This window comes from Piliocolobus tephrosceles, chromosome 21, assembly GCF_002776525.5.
Source record: "Piliocolobus tephrosceles isolate RC106 chromosome 21, ASM277652v3, whole genome shotgun sequence".
Taxonomy (NCBI): Eukaryota; Metazoa; Chordata; class Mammalia; order Primates; family Cercopithecidae; genus Piliocolobus; species Piliocolobus tephrosceles.
This window is the reverse complement of record NC_045454.1, coordinates 37,155,683-37,172,646: the sequence shown is the minus strand read 5'-3', so window position 1 is coordinate 37,172,646 and position 16,964 is coordinate 37,155,683. Positions and strand designations below refer to the sequence as shown.

Sequence of the window (16,964 nt, the reverse complement as noted above, 5' to 3'; positions counted from 1 at the left end):
AAACATCACTTCTGAGAGGCCTTCTCTGATTTCTCATCTAAGTTAGGTATTTCTCTGCTGTGTAGCCCTATCTATACTTTTCCTGGCATTATGATTTCTTACATTTACTATAATTACTCCATTAATTGCATGCCTTCCTTGCTAGATTATAATTTGTAAGGACAGGAACCTTGTTGTCTTCTTCAGAGTTGTGTCCCTAGTACTAGCATTGTGTCTGGCATATATCTGTAGTGTATGTGTGTGTGTAATTTTTTTTTTTTTTTAGTAGAGACAGTGTTTTACCATGTTGCCCAGGCTGATCTCAAACTCCTGGCCTCAAATGATCCACCTGCCTCTGTCTCCCATATATGCCAGCCCTGGCATATATCTGATACTGGGATGTATAAGGAATGAATGCAGTTGGTGTGTGTGTGCCAAACACTGCCCTGGGCTAGGGGGATAGACGTGACACCACTAACATGGCATCTGCTTTTTTTTTTTTTTTTCTCTCTCTCTTTTTGACACGGAGCCTTGCTGTGTCACCCAGCCTGGAGTACAGAGGCACGATCTTGGCCCACTGCAACCTCCAGCTCCACCTCCACCTCCTGAGTAACTGGGAATACAGGCGCATACCACCATGCCCGACTAATTTTTGTATTTTTAGTAGAGATGGGGTCTCGCCATGTTGGCCAGGCTGGTCTCAAAGTCCTGACCTCAAGTGATCCACCCACCTTGGCCTCCCAAAGTGCTGGGATTACAGGCGTGAGCCACTGTGCCCGGCCTGGCATCTGCTCTTGAAGAGCTCACAGTTTAGTCTAGTGGAAGGGATTGGCAAAGTCACACAGTGCTTTGGGAATACAATAGAGGGATCTTGGTAGATTGTGAACGGTGTCACCAAGGAGGCAGCATTTAAAACAGCTATAGGTCTAGCACGGTGGCTCATGCCTGTAATCCCAGCACTTTAGGAAGCCGAGGCGGGAGGATTGCTTGAGCTCAGAAGTTCGAGACCAGCCTGGGCAACATGGCAAGACCCCGTCTCTACTAAAAATACAAAAATTAGCTGGGCATAGTGGCGCATGCCTGTGATCCCAGCTACTCGGAAGGCTGAGGTGAGAGGATCACTTGAGCCTGGAGGAAAGAGGTTGCAGTGAGGCAAGATTGCCGCACTGCACTCCAGAGTCAGGCTTCAGTCATGATTTGATCACTTAATAGCCAATAGCCTAGGCAAAATAATAACTTCACCTTTCTGCGACCCTTTTCTCCCCTATAAAATGGGATTACAAATACCAGGCTGTGATGCCATTGACTATGTCTGGACCATGGTAAGCAGCTAATAATGTTAGTTATTCGGAGGCCAAGGCAGGCCGATCACCTGAGGTCGGGAGTTTGAGACCAGCCTGGCTGGCCGTCATGGCGAAACCCTGTCTCTACTAAAAATAACAAAAATTAACTGGGAATGGTGGTGGGTGCCTGTAGGCCCAGCTACTTGGGAGGCTGAGTCAGGGGAATTGCTTCAGCCCAGGAGGTGGAAGTTGCAAGTCACAGTGAGCCGAGATCGTACCACTGCACTCCAGCCTGAGTGACAGAGCAAGACTGTCTGAAAAAAAGAAAAGTATAATTTCTGATAGGTCGTCATGGGGAGGGGAACATTCCGTGCTAAGGGGCACATTCATGGACAGGGACTGGGACTCAGGAGTCCACAGATTATGATCAGAGAGTGCCTGTCACCCTAGGGAAGGCGGTGGAGAACGGGGTTAGAAATACAGAGGGGGCTTTGAGTAACACAGATTTCCAGTTATCTCCCTTTCTTCGCCATACTTTTTATCTCAAGTTATCAGTTCAGGCCTTCTGATCAATGCCATCCTAGAGAACTCTCCCCCACATTCTCCGCATTTCATACATACTTCTGCTGGGGAAAGGTGCCTGCCTCTACTCTGCCTACCTCTTTTTTTTTTTTCTTTTTGAGATGGAGTCTCGCTCTGTCGTCCAGGCTGGAGTGCAGTGGCACCATATGGGCTCACTACAGCCTCCACCCCCTGGGTTTAAGCAATTCTCATGCCTTAGCCTCCCGAGTAGCTGGGATTACAGGCATCCTCCACCACACCCAGCTAATATTTGTACTTTTAGTAAAGACAGGGTTTCGCCATGTTGGCCAGGCTGGTCTTGAACTCCTGACCTTATGATCCACCAGCCTTAGGCTCCCAAAGTGCTGGGAATCCAGGCATAAGCCACCGTGCCCGGCTGGGCCCTCCTTTTCTTAAGGCGGTGTTTTGGTTTTTCCCACAGTATTCTGAAAAGGAGGACAAATATGAAGAAGAAATTAAACTTCTGTCTGACAAACTGAAAGAGGTGAGTGTGGTTGCACCCAGCGAACTCTGGTTTCTCCTGGGGCTGGTCATGAAGCCATGACAGTAACTCCTTTCTTCTTACCTAGGCTGAGACCCGTGCTGAATTTGCAGAGAGAACGGTTGCAAAACTGGAAAAGACAATTGATGACCTGGAAGGTATGAGGTTACCATCTAAATGTTTGTCCTGCCCTGCCTCCCACTCTGGGACACATCCACAGACAGTTGGGGAATGTTTGTGGAGGGGTTGGGTTGGGCCTCGTTTGCCTTAGGAAAGTACAGCGTGTAGTGATATCATATCTGGATGTCTTGGAACTCTGGAATAGGATAATGCAAATCATTCAAGACTTGAATTGCCACTTTTTTGTTGTTTTTTTTCTTTCTTTTTCTTGAGATGGAGTCTGGCTCTGTCACCCAGGCTGGATGGAGTGCAGTGGTGCCATCTCGGCTCACTGCAACCTCTGCCTCCTGGGTTCGAGCAATTCTCCTGCCTCAGCCTCCTGGGTAGCTGGGACTATAGGCACCTGCTGCCACGCCCAGCTCATTGAATTGCCACTTTCAGGAGGTAAAATATCTCTGCTTAGTCCCATGAGCAAGTACAGAGAAACAAGGATGGCTCTCTGATTAAAAAAAGATAAAAACTCTCAGGCCGGGCACAGTGGCTCAAGTCTGTAATCCCAGCACTTTGGGAGGCCGAGATGGGCGGATCACTTGAGATCAGGAGTTTGAGACTAACCTGGCCAACATTCTACCAAAAATATAAAATATTAGCTGGGCATGATGGCAGGCGCCTGTAATCCCAGCCACTGGGGAGGCTGAGGCAGGGACAATCACTTGAACCCGGGAGGCAGAGGTTGCAGTGAGCCAAGATCGCACCACTGCACTCCAGCCTGGGCAACAGAGCCAGACTCCGTCTCAAAAAAGAAAAGAAAAATCTTCACAATTTCCTTCTGTTTGCTCGTTTCTGATAGATGCCTTGCATTTTTTTTTTTTTTTTTTTTTTTACATGCCTTGCATTTTTGCAGAAGCTCTGTCCCTGGGAACTCAAAGCTTGTCATAGTATTTAAAAAGAAAAGCTGGGCGCGGTGGCTCAAGCCTGTAATCCCAGCACTTTGGGAGGCCGAGACGGGCGGATCACTAGGTCAGGAGATCGAGACCATCCTGGCCTACACGGTGAAACCCCGTCTCTACTAAACAAATACAAAATACTAGCCGGGCGAGGTGGCGGGCGCCTGTAGTCCCAGCTACTCAGGAGGCTGAGGCAGGAGAATGGTGTAAACCCGGGAGGCGGAGCTTGCAGTGAGCTGAGATCCGGCCACTGCACTCCAGCCCAGGTGACAGAGCGAGACTCCGTCTCAAAAAAAAAAAAAAAGAAAGAAAGAAAAAGAAAAAAAGCTAGAAATAAGGGAAATGTAGGAACTTCAATAAAGACTCTAATGCAAGTCTGGGGCCTACGTCTCCCAGAATTTCTTCAAGAGTTCCAGTGTTTAACATTCGGTAACAGAAATTCCAGAATCCCGGGGTTCCAATGGAATCTTCCAGACTGCTCATCGCACCCAGAAAGGACACATTCTTCAGACCATGTGTTCCAATGTTTTTTTGGGGAAGTGAGGTTCCCATATAAGGGAAAATGCCCCATTCCAAAATACGACCTTTGGACAGGGTGACATCATTGGAAATCCGAAATATAAACTGGGGGGTGGGGACTGGTTGGGGGAAGCTCCGTCACTTCTGGTTACCACTGTTTTGAAGCTTCATTGTGGCTAATCCCCCTGCAGAACCTCAAACCACCTAGAAATCACTCCATACATCTTTGGTTTTCTTCATCTGTTTCACATGGAACACAGCTTTCTCCTAGTCTGTGCTTTGTTCGCTCACATTTTTTTTTTTCTTCCTCCTGCGGTTCATCTGTGACACTCCATTCCGACCCTTGCCTTCTGTCCCCTGTACTTCTTCTTCTGAACTGTCTCCCTGGGGACCTGCGCCCTCTAGATGAGTTATACGCTCAGAAGCTGAAATACAAAGCTATCAGCGAGGAACTGGACCACACTCTCAACGACATGACCTCTCTCTGAGAGGCAGCCAGGTCGCTGCCCTCTGTCCTCACGTGGTGCCTCGTACGCCCCTGTGGGCTTCTAGGAGCTCCGGTGGCCTGCCTCCTGGTTTAAACGTCAGAGCCTTCTTCTGATGTGTCTGTGACTCTACGACCGAAATAAAGACGGGCATTCCTCCTCTTCACACCCCCTCATTCTCATTTTCTCCACTTGCCGCCTTTGAGCTGTAGCTGTGTGCCCTTAACCATAGCCTGAAACAAAAAGTGGGTGGTCAGCCTCTCTCACTCACAAATGAAAAGCTTATTACAAAATGAAAATTATGCCTACAGGATGCTTTTCTGAAGACGTGAAAACAAAAGCGAGCTGGGCATGTGTTCTCAGATACCGCTGTTAGCTAATGGTATCTGCGTGCCAATAGTTTTTTTGTTTCGTTTTGTTTTTTTGTTTCGAGACAGGGTCTCGCTTTGTCACCCAGGCTGGAGTGCAGTGGCACCACCATAGTTCACTGCAACCTCCAGCTACAGGGCTAAAGCTATACTCCCACCTCAGCCTCCCAAGTAGCTGGGACTACAGGTATGCACCACCACACAAGGCTAATTTTTGTACTTTTTTGTAGAAGTGGGAAGGTATCACTATGTTGCCCAGGCTGGTCTCGAACTCCTGGGCTCAGGCAATCTGCCCACCTCCCCCTCCCAGTGTGCTGCAATTACAGGCATGAGCCACCGCGCCCAGCCCCAGTGACTTTTCCTTAAATAGAAATTGTTGTGAATGGAGACTCATCCTTATAAACCGCTTAGGCAGCTTAAGAGTCAAAAGGGATTTGGAAAAACGAGCAAGCCTGTGTCGAAAATGAGGCTTCCCTTGAATGGGGCTTGAGCTACAGATTCAAATAGCGGCAATGACATTTTGATCTCCATTTCCTCCTTTTCTTGTGTCTTTTCTCTGTGTTACACTGTGAGGGTAGTTACTGGAGCTTCCCATAGCTTTGTTCTTCACTGTTCATCTAGCTCCCAGTCCTAGGAGGAAGTTCACCTCCACGCCCTGCCCTTAGAAAATTGACTGTACAAGGAGGGAACGGGCCTCCCATGAACAGAGAAAGTGTTGTGACATCAGAAGAAGTGAATTTAGAATTCTTTCCCGAATTCCAAAACTGCCTGAGACACTAACATCAATCTTCCTTCATATTTGAGTGAGTTATAACAGGAATCTTGCTTTAGTTTAGAATAGCTCTTAAGGTTGACCTGTGGGTATTAAAAGGTCATGCTTTTTCCTACATGAGGGTTATGGAGAAAACAAGGTCACACTTTTTTTTTTTTTTTGAGACAGGGTCTCACTCTTGCCCATGCTGGAGTGCAGTGGCGCTATCTTGGCTCACTGCAACCTCCGCCTCCTGGGTTCAAGTGATTTTCATGTGTCAGCCTCCCGAGTAGCTGGGATTACAGTCGCACACCACCACACTCAGCTAAGTTTTGTACTTTCAGTAGAGATGGTGTTTCACCCATGTTGGCTAGGCTGGTCTCAAACTCCTGGCCTCAACTGATCCACCTACCTCAGCTTCCCAAAGTGCTAAGATTACAGGTGTGAGCCACTGCGCCCGGCCCAGGCTATAATTTGCGGTTTTTTTTTTTTTTTTTTTTTAGACGGAGTTTTCACCCTTGTTGCCCAGGCTGTAGTGTAGTGGCACTGTCTCTGCTCACTGCAACCTTTTGTCTCCCAGGTTCAAGTGATTCTCCTTCCTCAGCCTCCCAAGTAGCTGGGATTACAGGCATGCGCCACCACGCCTGGCTAATTTTGTATTTTTAGTAGAGATGGGGTTTCGCCACGTTGGCCAGGCTGGTTTCGAACCCCTGACCTCAGGTGATCCACCCACCTCGGCCTCCCAAAGTGCTGGGATTACAGGCGTGAGCTACTGCGCCCGGCCCAGGCTATGCTTTTCCAATGATCAGAAACAGCAGTTTACCAAAGATGATCCAAATTTCAAATAGTCCATCCAGTTCTCCCCTGCATCCTACCACCACTACCACCTCAAATTATCACAGATAATTGACATTTAGATGTCCAAGCCACATCTTCCAGACTACCCCTTGAACCTGGAAATAGCATGAAAATCTCCAACTAGATCCTGAATTTTCAGTATCCGTTGTTATTCCTCATCCTATTTTTTTTTTTTTTTTTGTACAGGTGGGAAGCTCTGACCCCATTACTCTCTCTATTCATTCATTCCTCCAAAATGCACCTCCCCTAAACTACCTACACTTTTCCACCCTCGGCCTCTCACTGCTGCTAACTGCCATCCATCCTGAACTTCTGCAAAAACCATTCCCCTCACACACTGCCATATATATGCCCTTGGAAAGATTACAGACTGTGTAGGGGACTGGTTTTTGTTTGGAGTCTGTGTATTTGTCCCTGGAATTTTTCCAGACATTTCTGGACTCCACCCTTTGAAGTAACTATGCAGCCTGTCTATCCAGTTAGTCTACCTAACTAAGCACATAAGTGGAATTTCAGAGATTAATGCCATGGCCAGGCGCGGTGGCTAATGCCTATAATCCCAACACTTTGGGAGGCCAAGGCGGGTGGGTCACTTGAGGTCAGGAGTTCGGTACCAACCTGGTCAACATGGTCAAACCCTGTGTCTACTAAAAATGCAAAAATTAGCTGGGCGTGGTCGTGGGGGCCTGTAATCCCAGCTACTCAGGAGGCCGAGGTGGGAGACTCAATCGCTTGAACCTGGGAGGCGGAGGTTGCAGTGAGCCGAGATTGTATTATTGTACTCCAGCCTGGGCGATAGAGCAAGACTCCGCCTCAAAAAAAAAAAAGAGAGATTAGTGCTATGGAGGTCTACACTATCTGTTGATAGTCTGTGAGCCTTGTCAATGATTCTCAAGGGCAGTTGACACTTTCAGGGAAAGTCATTTTATCTCAGACCTAATAACAAAATAGATGCTAGCGCATCCAAGTGACAAGATGAAGCAAAGTCAGGATTTGTAGTCAAGAGACCAGGGTTTAAGGCCCCGTGCAGTGGCTCACACCTGTAATCCCAGCACTTTGGGAGGCCAAGGCAGATGGATCACTTGAGCTCGGGAGTTTGAGACCAACCTGGGCAACATGGCAAGACTCTGTCTCTAAAATTATTCATAATAATATTTTATTTAAAAATTGTTTTTAATTTAAAAAAAAGAAAATAAAGAGACCAGGGTTTGAAATCCTCGCTCTACTACTTTAACCACGCCAACGTGAACAAGCTGCTTAGCTTTTCCACAAAATAAAGGTGATATCTCTGTTATGAGGATTAAATGAGATAATGGAGAAACTAGCTCATGACAACATAGTCAGCATTCAGTTAACTTCTACTCACCCGGACTGGATAGACCCAGGTCACTGATCTGTCTGATGGAATCATCCCAAGTCATGGAATCATCCCAAGTCATAGTCACTTGACTTTGTGTGTGTGTGTGTGTGTGTGTGTGTGTGTGTGTGTGTGTGATGGAGTCCCACTCTATCGCCCAGGCTGGAGTGCAGTGGCGCAATCTTGGCTCACTGCAACCTCTGCCTCCCGGGTTCAAGTGACTCTCCTGCCTCAGCCTCCCAAGTAGCTGGGATTACAGGTGTGCACCACCACACCCAACTAATTTTTTGTATTTTTAGTAGAGATGGAGTTTCACCATGTTGGCCAGGCTGGTCTCAAACTCCTTGCATCAGGTGATCCATGGTGGCTCATGCCAGTAATCCCAGCACTTTGGGAGACCGAGGTGGGTGGATTGCGTGAGACCAGCTTGGGCAACATGCAAAAACTACCTGGGCCCATCTCTACTAAAAATACAAGAATTGACTGGGTGTAGTGGCATGCACTTGTAGTCCCAGCTACTTGGGAGGTTAAGGTAGGAGGATCACTTGAGCCCAGGAGGTCAAGGCTTCAGTGAGCTATGATCATGCCACTGTACTCCAGCCTGGGCAACAGAGCAAGACCCTGTTTATAAATAAATAAATAAGAAAGGCTGCCATCTTCTGCAGTCATTTTTTCTTTCTGTAAATTTCCAGGCTGATCATATCACATTTTGTGAGGCATTTTGCTTTCCCCCAGCATTTTAATGCACCTTGACCTTGTCCCTTATCAGCCATCACTCACTGCAAACTAAGTTCTCTCTCGTGCTCTGTCACGCATACCTCTAAATGTCATCTTTTTCCCCTCTCTCTTTTTTAAATTGTTTAATCAGCTCAGTCACTTAATAACATGCCTGTAGAATGGCTTAAATTTCAATCATACCACATTTACCTGGGGTTTGTCTCCATTCCTCTGGACACATAGACAGTTACACAATTACGTGTGTAATTTAAACAGCCATTCCCAGCAGCTCCCAAGGAAAGATGGGTTACAGGATTAGATGTAACTATCAAAGGCTCAGGGGCTACTTAATTAGCACTTGGGTGGAAATTTATATTAAGTCACGCATATCTAGGACTGAAATCTTTTCTTCATGTAGCACGTCATAGGTTCTGAAGTATTCCTCGTTTATTCCTCATCATTACCCCCACACCACACATTGATATCGTTACCCCCATTTGACAGATGGGGAAAACAGGTCTAGGAAGGTTAGATGCTTATTTTAGTGATACAACTGGAGCTTAAGTCCAGGTATTCTGACTCTAGGGTTACCAGAGTTCACAAGGAAAAATACAGGACACCAACTTAAATCTGAATTTCAGAAAAGCAATGAATAATTTTTTTTTTTTTTTTTTTTTTAATTGAGACGGAGTCTCGCTCTGTCTTCCAGGCTGGAGTTCAGTGGCATGATCTTGGCTCACTGCAAGCTCTGCCTCCCGGGTTCACACCATTTTCCTGCCTCAGCCTCCTGAGTAGCTGGGACTACAGGTGCCCACCACCATGCCTGGCTAATTTTTTTTGTATTTTTAGTAGAGATGGGATTTCACCATGTTAACCAGGATGGTCTCAATCTCCTGACCTCGTGATCCACCCGCCTCAGCCTCCCAAAGTGCTGGGATTACAGGCGTGAGCCACCGCACCCGACCAGCAATGAATAATTTTTTAATCATATCTCATGCGTAAGTATATCTCATGCAACATTTGGGATATACTTACACTAAAATATTTGTGGTTTATCTGAAATTCAATTTAACTGGGCACCCTGCATTTTATCTTACAACTGTGACTCCCAAATTTGGTGCTTGTTCCTTCATATTCTGTGATGTTCTGCTGTAATTCAAAATACAAAGTACTGGACAGGCATGGTAGCTATAACCCACCTATAATCCCAGCACTTTGGGAGGCTAAGCAGATGGATTCCTTGAGCCCAGGACCTCGAGACCAGCCTGGGTAACATGTTAAGACCCTGTCTCTAGAAAAAAATGCAAAAATTGGCCAGGTGGTGGCACGCACCTGCAGTCTCAGCTACACGGGAGGCTGAGGTGGAAGGATCACCTGAGCCCAGGGAGGTCAAGGCTGCGGTGATTCATGATTACGCCACTGCACTTCAGCCTGGACAACCGAGTGAGACCCTGTCTCAAAAAAAAAAAAAAGTACTTTCTCTGTTGCGACATTCACCCTGGCAGTTTCAGGTTTAGAAGTCTTTTTTGGGGGTGCTGGGCATGGTGGCTCATACCTGTAATCCCAGCACTTTAGGAGGCTGAGGTAGGTGGATCACTTTGAGGTCAGGAATTCGAGACCAGCCTAGCTAACATGGTGAAACCCCATCTTTACTAAAAATACAAAAATTAACTGGGTGGTGGTGGCACGCGCCTATAATCCCAGCTACTCGGGAGGCAGAGGCAGGAGAATTGCTTGAGCCTGGGAGGCAGAGGTTGCAGTGAGCCAAGATCATGCCACTGCACTCCAGCCTGGGTGACAGAGTGAGACCCTGTCTCAAGAAGAAAAAAAAAAGAAATCTTTTTTCTTCTTTCATTTAACAAAAATGCTTATTAATTTATCTTTCCCCCTACTCTTAATCCTCACCAGAGAAACTTGCCCAGGCTAAAGAAGAGAACGTGGGCTTACATCAGACACTGGATCAGACACTAAACGAACTTAACTGTATATAAGCAAAACAGAAGAGTCTTGTTCCAACAGAAACTCCGGAGCTCCATGGGTCTTTCTTTTCTCTTGTATGAAGTTCATTTTGTTATTGCCATCTTCGCTTTGCTGGAAATGTCAAGCAGATTATGAATACATGACCAAATATTTTGTATCGGAGAAGCTTTGAGCACCAGTTAAATCTCATTCCTTCCCTTTTTTTTTTTCAAATGGCACCAGCTTTTTCAGCTCTCTTATTTCTTCCTTGAGTTGCATTTATTCCTAAGGTAGGCAGGGTATTTCCTAGTAAGCATACTTTCTTAAGACAGAGGCCATTTGGTTCCTGGGAGAGTAGGCAGCTCCACACTTTGAAGAACACAGACCCCAATATCTAGTCATGGATATAATTAAAACACTGAAGAGCATAACCTTTTGGGTCAGCTGTTGGTCAAACTATAGGGACCATCACATGGGTAGGGATTTTCCATCCAGAGCCAATAAAAGGGCTGGTGGGGGCCGGGGGTGGCTATTGTGGGAAGTCATAACCCACAGATAGATTAACCTAAGAATCCTGGCCCTTCTCCACACTCCACCATGCAGAACAAACATCCTCTTAAGCAATCAATGTAGAATGCTTGGGTAATAGTCATAATTACCCACATATAGTAATTAATAGATGGTAATTAATAGATCCTTGATGTGATGTTCTTTTGCATATTTCCTTCATTCTAAAGTTGTTCTCTGGCTGGGCATGGTGGCTTTCGCCTGTAATCCCAACACTTTGGGAGACCAGATCACTTGAGGTCAGGAGTTCGAGACCAGCCCAGCCAACATGGCGAAACCCTGTCTCTATTAAAAATACAAAAATTACGGTGACGCCTGCCTGTAGTCTCATCTACTCGGGAGGCTGAGGCAGGAGGATCACTTGAACCCAGGAAGTGGAGGTTGCAGTGAGCCGAGATCGCACCACTATGCTCCAGCCTGGTCAACAGAGTGAGACTCCATCTCAAGAAAAAAAAATAAAATAAAAATAAAGTTCTCTGAAGAGCAAATGTCTCATTCCAATAGTGACCCACTCAGCCGGAATATGGTGGAGTTCAGTCCAATTCAGTTCAGCCATATCCAAAAGACTACAAGTCATTCATAAGTTGAGCAAAAGAGTTCCCATCTATTAGCAGAAAGGGCCTCTCTAGCAGCAGAGATTAAAAATTGGCCCAACTTCATTTCCATACTTCAGGGAATAGCAAATTGAAGATTTACTTATCTAGGACTTGAATTCCTTCTTTGGGACCAAGTTAATAAAACACCAAGAAACTCCTGATTAAACTGGATAATGAAGGATTCTGTAGACAGGGCTGCACGTATCGGCTTTGTTTGACTTCTCTTTTCTCAGTTAACATCTCAGAGCTGGAACATTCCGCATTCCCCAGCAGCGTGTGGGGGCCAACTAAAGTTTACAATTCCGACTAAAAATCACCCTGCATCTGGTTTATCTGAATCCCTTACCCACCCCACCACCCCACTCCTATTTATTCAGCACCACACTACCCAGGAAATACACTAGCAGATTGTGCAATGGAATCAAATCCACACTTTTCTTTAGATTCTTGCAACTGTATCATATGTAATAGTATCACTTTTTCTACATTTTGGTCAAATAAATTTTTACATAAACTACAATTTGTGTGAATTTTAGAATGTGTGGGGGTACACAGAGCATTTTGGTTCAACAGATCTTAAAGGGATGGAAAGGAAAAATAACTGAGCCAAGAATGTAGACAAGGTTTATCTATTTGCTTTATACCACGACTTCATGATACAAGGATATTACAATCTCATTGCAGGCGAGAGCACTCAGCCTCGGTCACTCAAAAACTCCTGGCCTTCCTTATCCTCTACCCTGCCTGAGCCAGGCTGTGAAGAATGAGTAGGAGTTTAAGAGATAAGAGCAGGGAAGATCATCTCTGTTGCCTGAGTTAGGAAGGACTGCCTGGCTAAGGCTTTCTGAGTTGCACATAAAAAGAAAAGCAGACCAGTGTGGGCACCATAGTGAGACCCCGTCTACAAAAAATAACAAAAATTTGGCCAGGTGTGGTGGCCAAATTACACCTGTAATCCCAGCACTTTGGGAGGCTGGGGCAGGCGGACCGCTTGGGGCCAGGAGTTCAACACCAGCCTGGCCAACATTGTGAAACCCCATCTCTACTAAAAACACAAAAATGAGCTGGGCATGGTGGTGCACACTTATAATCCCAGCTACCCAGGAGGCGGAGGTTGCAGTGAGCCGAGCTCACGCCACTGCACTCCAGCCCAGGGGACAGAGCAGGACTCTGTCTCAAACACACTCACAAATTAGTGGCGTGTGGTGGCGCGTGCCTATAAGTCCCAGCTACTCGAGAGGCTGAGGAAGAAGGATCGCTTGAGCCCAGGAGACCAAGGATGCAGTGAGCTATGATCGGCCAGTGCATTCCAGCCTGGAGGACCGTCTGAGCAAGACCCTGTCTCAAAATAAATAAATAAAGCAAAGCAGAAGCAGAAAAGTTGGAAGGTAGGCTGAGCCCACACTGATGAGATCCTGAACTTAATTGAGTCAGGAGTGGAGAGCCACTAAAGACTAGAGGAGGCCAGGCATGGTGGCTCACACCTATAATCCCAGCACTTTGGGAGGCTGAGGCAGGCAGATCATTTGAGCTCAGGAGTTCAAGACCAGCTTGGGCAACATGCTGAAACCCTATCTCTACTAAAAATACAAAAATTAGCTGGGCACACACCTGTAATCCCAGCTACACAGGAGGCTGAGGCAAGAGAATCACTTGAACCCAGGAGGCGGAGGTTGCAGTGAGCCGAGATCATAACACTGTACTCCAGCCTGGGCGACAGAGCGAGACTCCATCTAAAAAAAAAAGACTGGCGGCAACAAGTCAAGCAATAGATTACATTAGGAAAATCCACTTAGCATTTATCTTTGAGAAGGTCTAGCATTGGGGTAGACTAAGACACAGGAAGCCCAGTTAGGAAAAGGTTTCAATAATCTAGTACGGGTTGCCATGGAATATGAGAGAAGAAGTGATTTGAAGGAAGTAATCTTAAAATTTAGCTGAGAACTTAAGAGTGGCAAAGACCACTACAGTTTCACTACCTGAATTTTGGTATTTTGCCTCAAGATATTTTGCCTCAAGATCTTTTGAGGAGGGGAGGCAGAGAATCAGAAAGAGAAATGAAAGCCTTTAAAACATTAATGGAGTCTGCAGACAACTTTCTGTTATCGAAAAAATAACAAGCCAGATGCTGTGGCTCACTTGTAATCCAAGCACTTTGGGAAGCCAAGGTGGGCAGATCACCTGAGGTCAGGAGTTTGAGACCACCCTGGCCAATATGGTGAAACGCCATCTCTACTAAAAATACAAAAATTAGCCCAGCGTGGTGGCACACGTCTGTAATCCCAGCTACTTGGGAGTCTGAGACAGAAGAAGCGCTTGAACCCAGGAGGTGGAGGTGGCAGTGAGCCAAGATCGCACCACTGCACTCCAGCTTGGGCAACAGATCAAGACTCCGTCTCAAAAATAAAGCAAAATAAAATAAAATAACAGGCCAGGCATGGTGGCTCACGCCTGTAATCCCAGCACTTTGGGAGGCCGAGGCGGGCGGATCACCTGAGGTTGGGAGTTCGAGACCAGTCTGACCAATATGGAAAAACCCTGTCTCTACTAAAAGTCCAAAATTAGCCAGGTATGGTGGCACATACCTGTAATCCTAGCTACTCGGGAGGCTGACGCAGGAGAATCGCTTGAACACGGGAGGCGGAGGTTGCCATGAACCGAGATCCTGCCACTGCACTCCAGCCTGGGCAACAAGAGCGAAACTCTGTCTCAAAAAAAAAAAACAGCAGGTGGAGACAGGGGAGGATAACTTGAACCCAGCCAGGAGTTCGAGACCTGCTTGGGCAATATATCGAGACCCCATTCTCCAAAAATAAATTATAAAAAGTAAATAACTGGCTGGGCAAGGTGGCTGACACCTGTAATCAGAACATTTTGGGAGGCCAAGGAGGGCGGATCACAAATTCAGGAATTTGAGACCAGCCTGGCCAACATGGTGAAACCCTGTCTCCACTAAAAATACAAAACTTAGCTGGGTGTGGTAGTAGGTGCCTATAATCCCAGCTACTCGGGAGGCTGAGGCAGGAGAATCACTTGAACCTGGGAGGTGGAGGCTGCAGTGAGCTGAGATCACGCCACTGCACTCCAGCCTGGGTGACAGAGACTCCGTCTCTAAATAAATAAATAAATAAGAAATAATCGAAAATGTACAGTTATAATAAAAGTATACAATTAAAGCATTTCCTGTAGACCAATCCAAACTTTAACTGACACTGGGCTGATACAGACGGTCGGCACAGGGAATGTGAATGAATAAAGTCAACCCCTCCAATAAGGGGCCCGCCATGACTTGAGCGCAGTTCCCACTTTGTGTGTCTGTTTCTCCCTCCTTCCTCCCCACTTGGGTTGCTGTTTTAGTCATGCTTATGGCCTCAGCACTTAACACTTCACTGTGTTCAATGGTTATTCAACGGACCTGTTCCAACTTTTGGGGAGTTTCCTAATGCCATGAAGGACGGCTGGAACACAGCATGAGGTTAGAACCAGATTGTAAGGGATATCAAACGCTAAGAGGAAGATTTCGGACTTTATCCTGCCCAGAGACCATGGATGGTTACCAAAGGAAGTGTGTTTTTTTGTTTTGTTTTGTTTTGTTTTGTTTTTTGAGACAGGATTTCACTCTTGTCACCCAGGCTGGAGGGCAGTGGCATGATCATGGCTCACTGCAACCTCGACCTCCTGGGCTCAAGCAGTCCTCCCACCTCCGCCTCCCGAGTATCTGGGACTACAGACACGTGCCCAGCTAATTTTTGTATTTTTAATAGAGACAGGGTTTCGCCATGTTGCCCAGGCTGGTCTCAAATGCCCGACCTCAAGTAATCTGGTTGCCTCAGCCTTCCAAAGTGCTGGGATTACAGGCATGAGCCATCATGCCCCGCCTAAACTAAGTGTTTTAGAATAAGCACACTGCAGGGTGGAATCTGGATTAGAGAAAATGGTCAAGGAGACCACTGGAGAAATGTAATGATTCCACTGTGGCAATGGAAATGGAAGAATGCAATTCAAGAGCTATTTTATTTTTGAGACGGAGTCTTGCTCTGTCGCCCAGGCTGGAGCGCAGTGGCGCAATCTCGGCTCACTGCAATCTCCGCCTCCTGGATTCAAGCCATTCTCCTGCCTTCAGCCTCCCGAGTAGCTGCAATTACAGGTGCCCACCATGCCCGGCTAATTTTTTTAATTTTTAGTGGAAACGGGGTTTCACCATGTTAGCCAGGCTGGTCTCAAACTTCTAACCTCAGGTGATCCGCCCATCTTGGGCCTCCCAAGTACTGGGATTACAGGCGTGAGCCACCGCACCCGGCCCTCAAGAGCTATTTAGAACCTCCTTAAAAACCAGAGTGTGACAGATAAGAGATGAAAGGCAGCTGTCAAAGACGGCTTAAGTTTCACTCCCAAGGAAAATCAGGACAAACCTGTCTGGGTATTAGCTGATGAGTTCAGTTGTGAACATGCTGAGCTAGGAGTATCTCACAAATCAAAAGGGAGACGTCCAGAACGCAGGTGGACGTGAAGAGACGGCTGGGCTAAGGATGAAAAACTGAGACTGGTCAGAATGGAGACATTAGGAAACATTAGGAGCCTCTAGAAAGTGAGAACAGAGACAGAACAACAAGGATCACAAACGCTAAGAACCGCCCCGCAAAAAGACTGCAATGGGGTCTGAGACAAAAGAAAACAACCAAAGAAGGGGAGGCAGAGGCAGAGGTGGCAGGGAGAAGAAACCAGCAAATAAAATAGAGACAGGGCCAGGCACAGTGGCTCATGCCTGTGATCCCAGCACTTTGTGGGGATCACTTGAGGTCAGGAGTTGGAGACCAGCCTGGCCAACACGGTGAATCCCCGTCTCTACTAAAATTCCAAAAATTAGCCGGGCATTTGGTGGCGCGCACCTGTAGTCCCAGCTACTTGGGCGGCTAAGGCATGAGAATTGCTCGAACTCAGGAGGCAGAGGTTGCAGTGAGCCAAGATCACATCACTGCACTCCAGCCTGGGTGACAGAGTAAGACTCCGTCTCAAAAAAAAAAAAAAAAAAAAAAGGCCAGGTGCAGTGGCTCATGCCTGTAATCCTAACACTTTGGGAGGCTGAGGCAGGTGGATCACTTGAAGTCAGGAGTTCGAGACCAGCCTGGCCAACATGGTGAAACCATGTCTCTACTAAAACTACAAAAATCAGCCAGACGTGGTGGCGGGCACCTGTAATCCCAGCTACTCAGGAGGCTGAGACAGGAGAATTGCTTGAACCCGGGAGGCAGAGGTTGCAGTGAGCCAAGATTGCGCCACTGCACTCCAGCCTGGGCAACAAGAGTGAAACTCCGTCTCAAAAAAAAAAAAAAAAAAAAATGGTATAGGGCCAGCCGTGGTGGCTCATACCTGTGATCCCAGCTTTTTGGGAGGT

At 46.8% G+C, this 16,964-nt stretch overlaps 1 protein-coding gene across 5 annotated transcripts in view; it reads left to right on the top strand.

Annotated features, from left to right (window-relative positions):
- TPM4 (tropomyosin 4) overlaps positions 1 to 12,089 on the top strand; it is a 35,725-nt gene extending 23,636 nt beyond the window's left edge. For 2 of the 5 annotated variants that reach the window (XM_026456918.1, XM_031934752.1), the window contains 3 exons: positions 2,266 to 2,328; positions 2,414 to 2,483; positions 10,356 to 12,089. In XM_026456918.1, coding sequence (XP_026312703.1) covers positions 2,266 to 2,328; positions 2,414 to 2,483; positions 10,356 to 10,438 — 216 coding nt within the window. In that variant the 3' untranslated portion in view covers positions 10,439 to 12,089. Of the gene's footprint in view, positions 1 to 2,265; positions 2,329 to 2,413; positions 2,484 to 4,316; positions 4,400 to 10,355 lie in introns of those variants that run through there. The other 3 variants (XM_023229673.2, XM_023229674.3, XM_023229675.2) reach the window with 2 other exon arrangements.
- Positions 12,090 to 16,964: the final 4,875 nt, after the last annotated feature.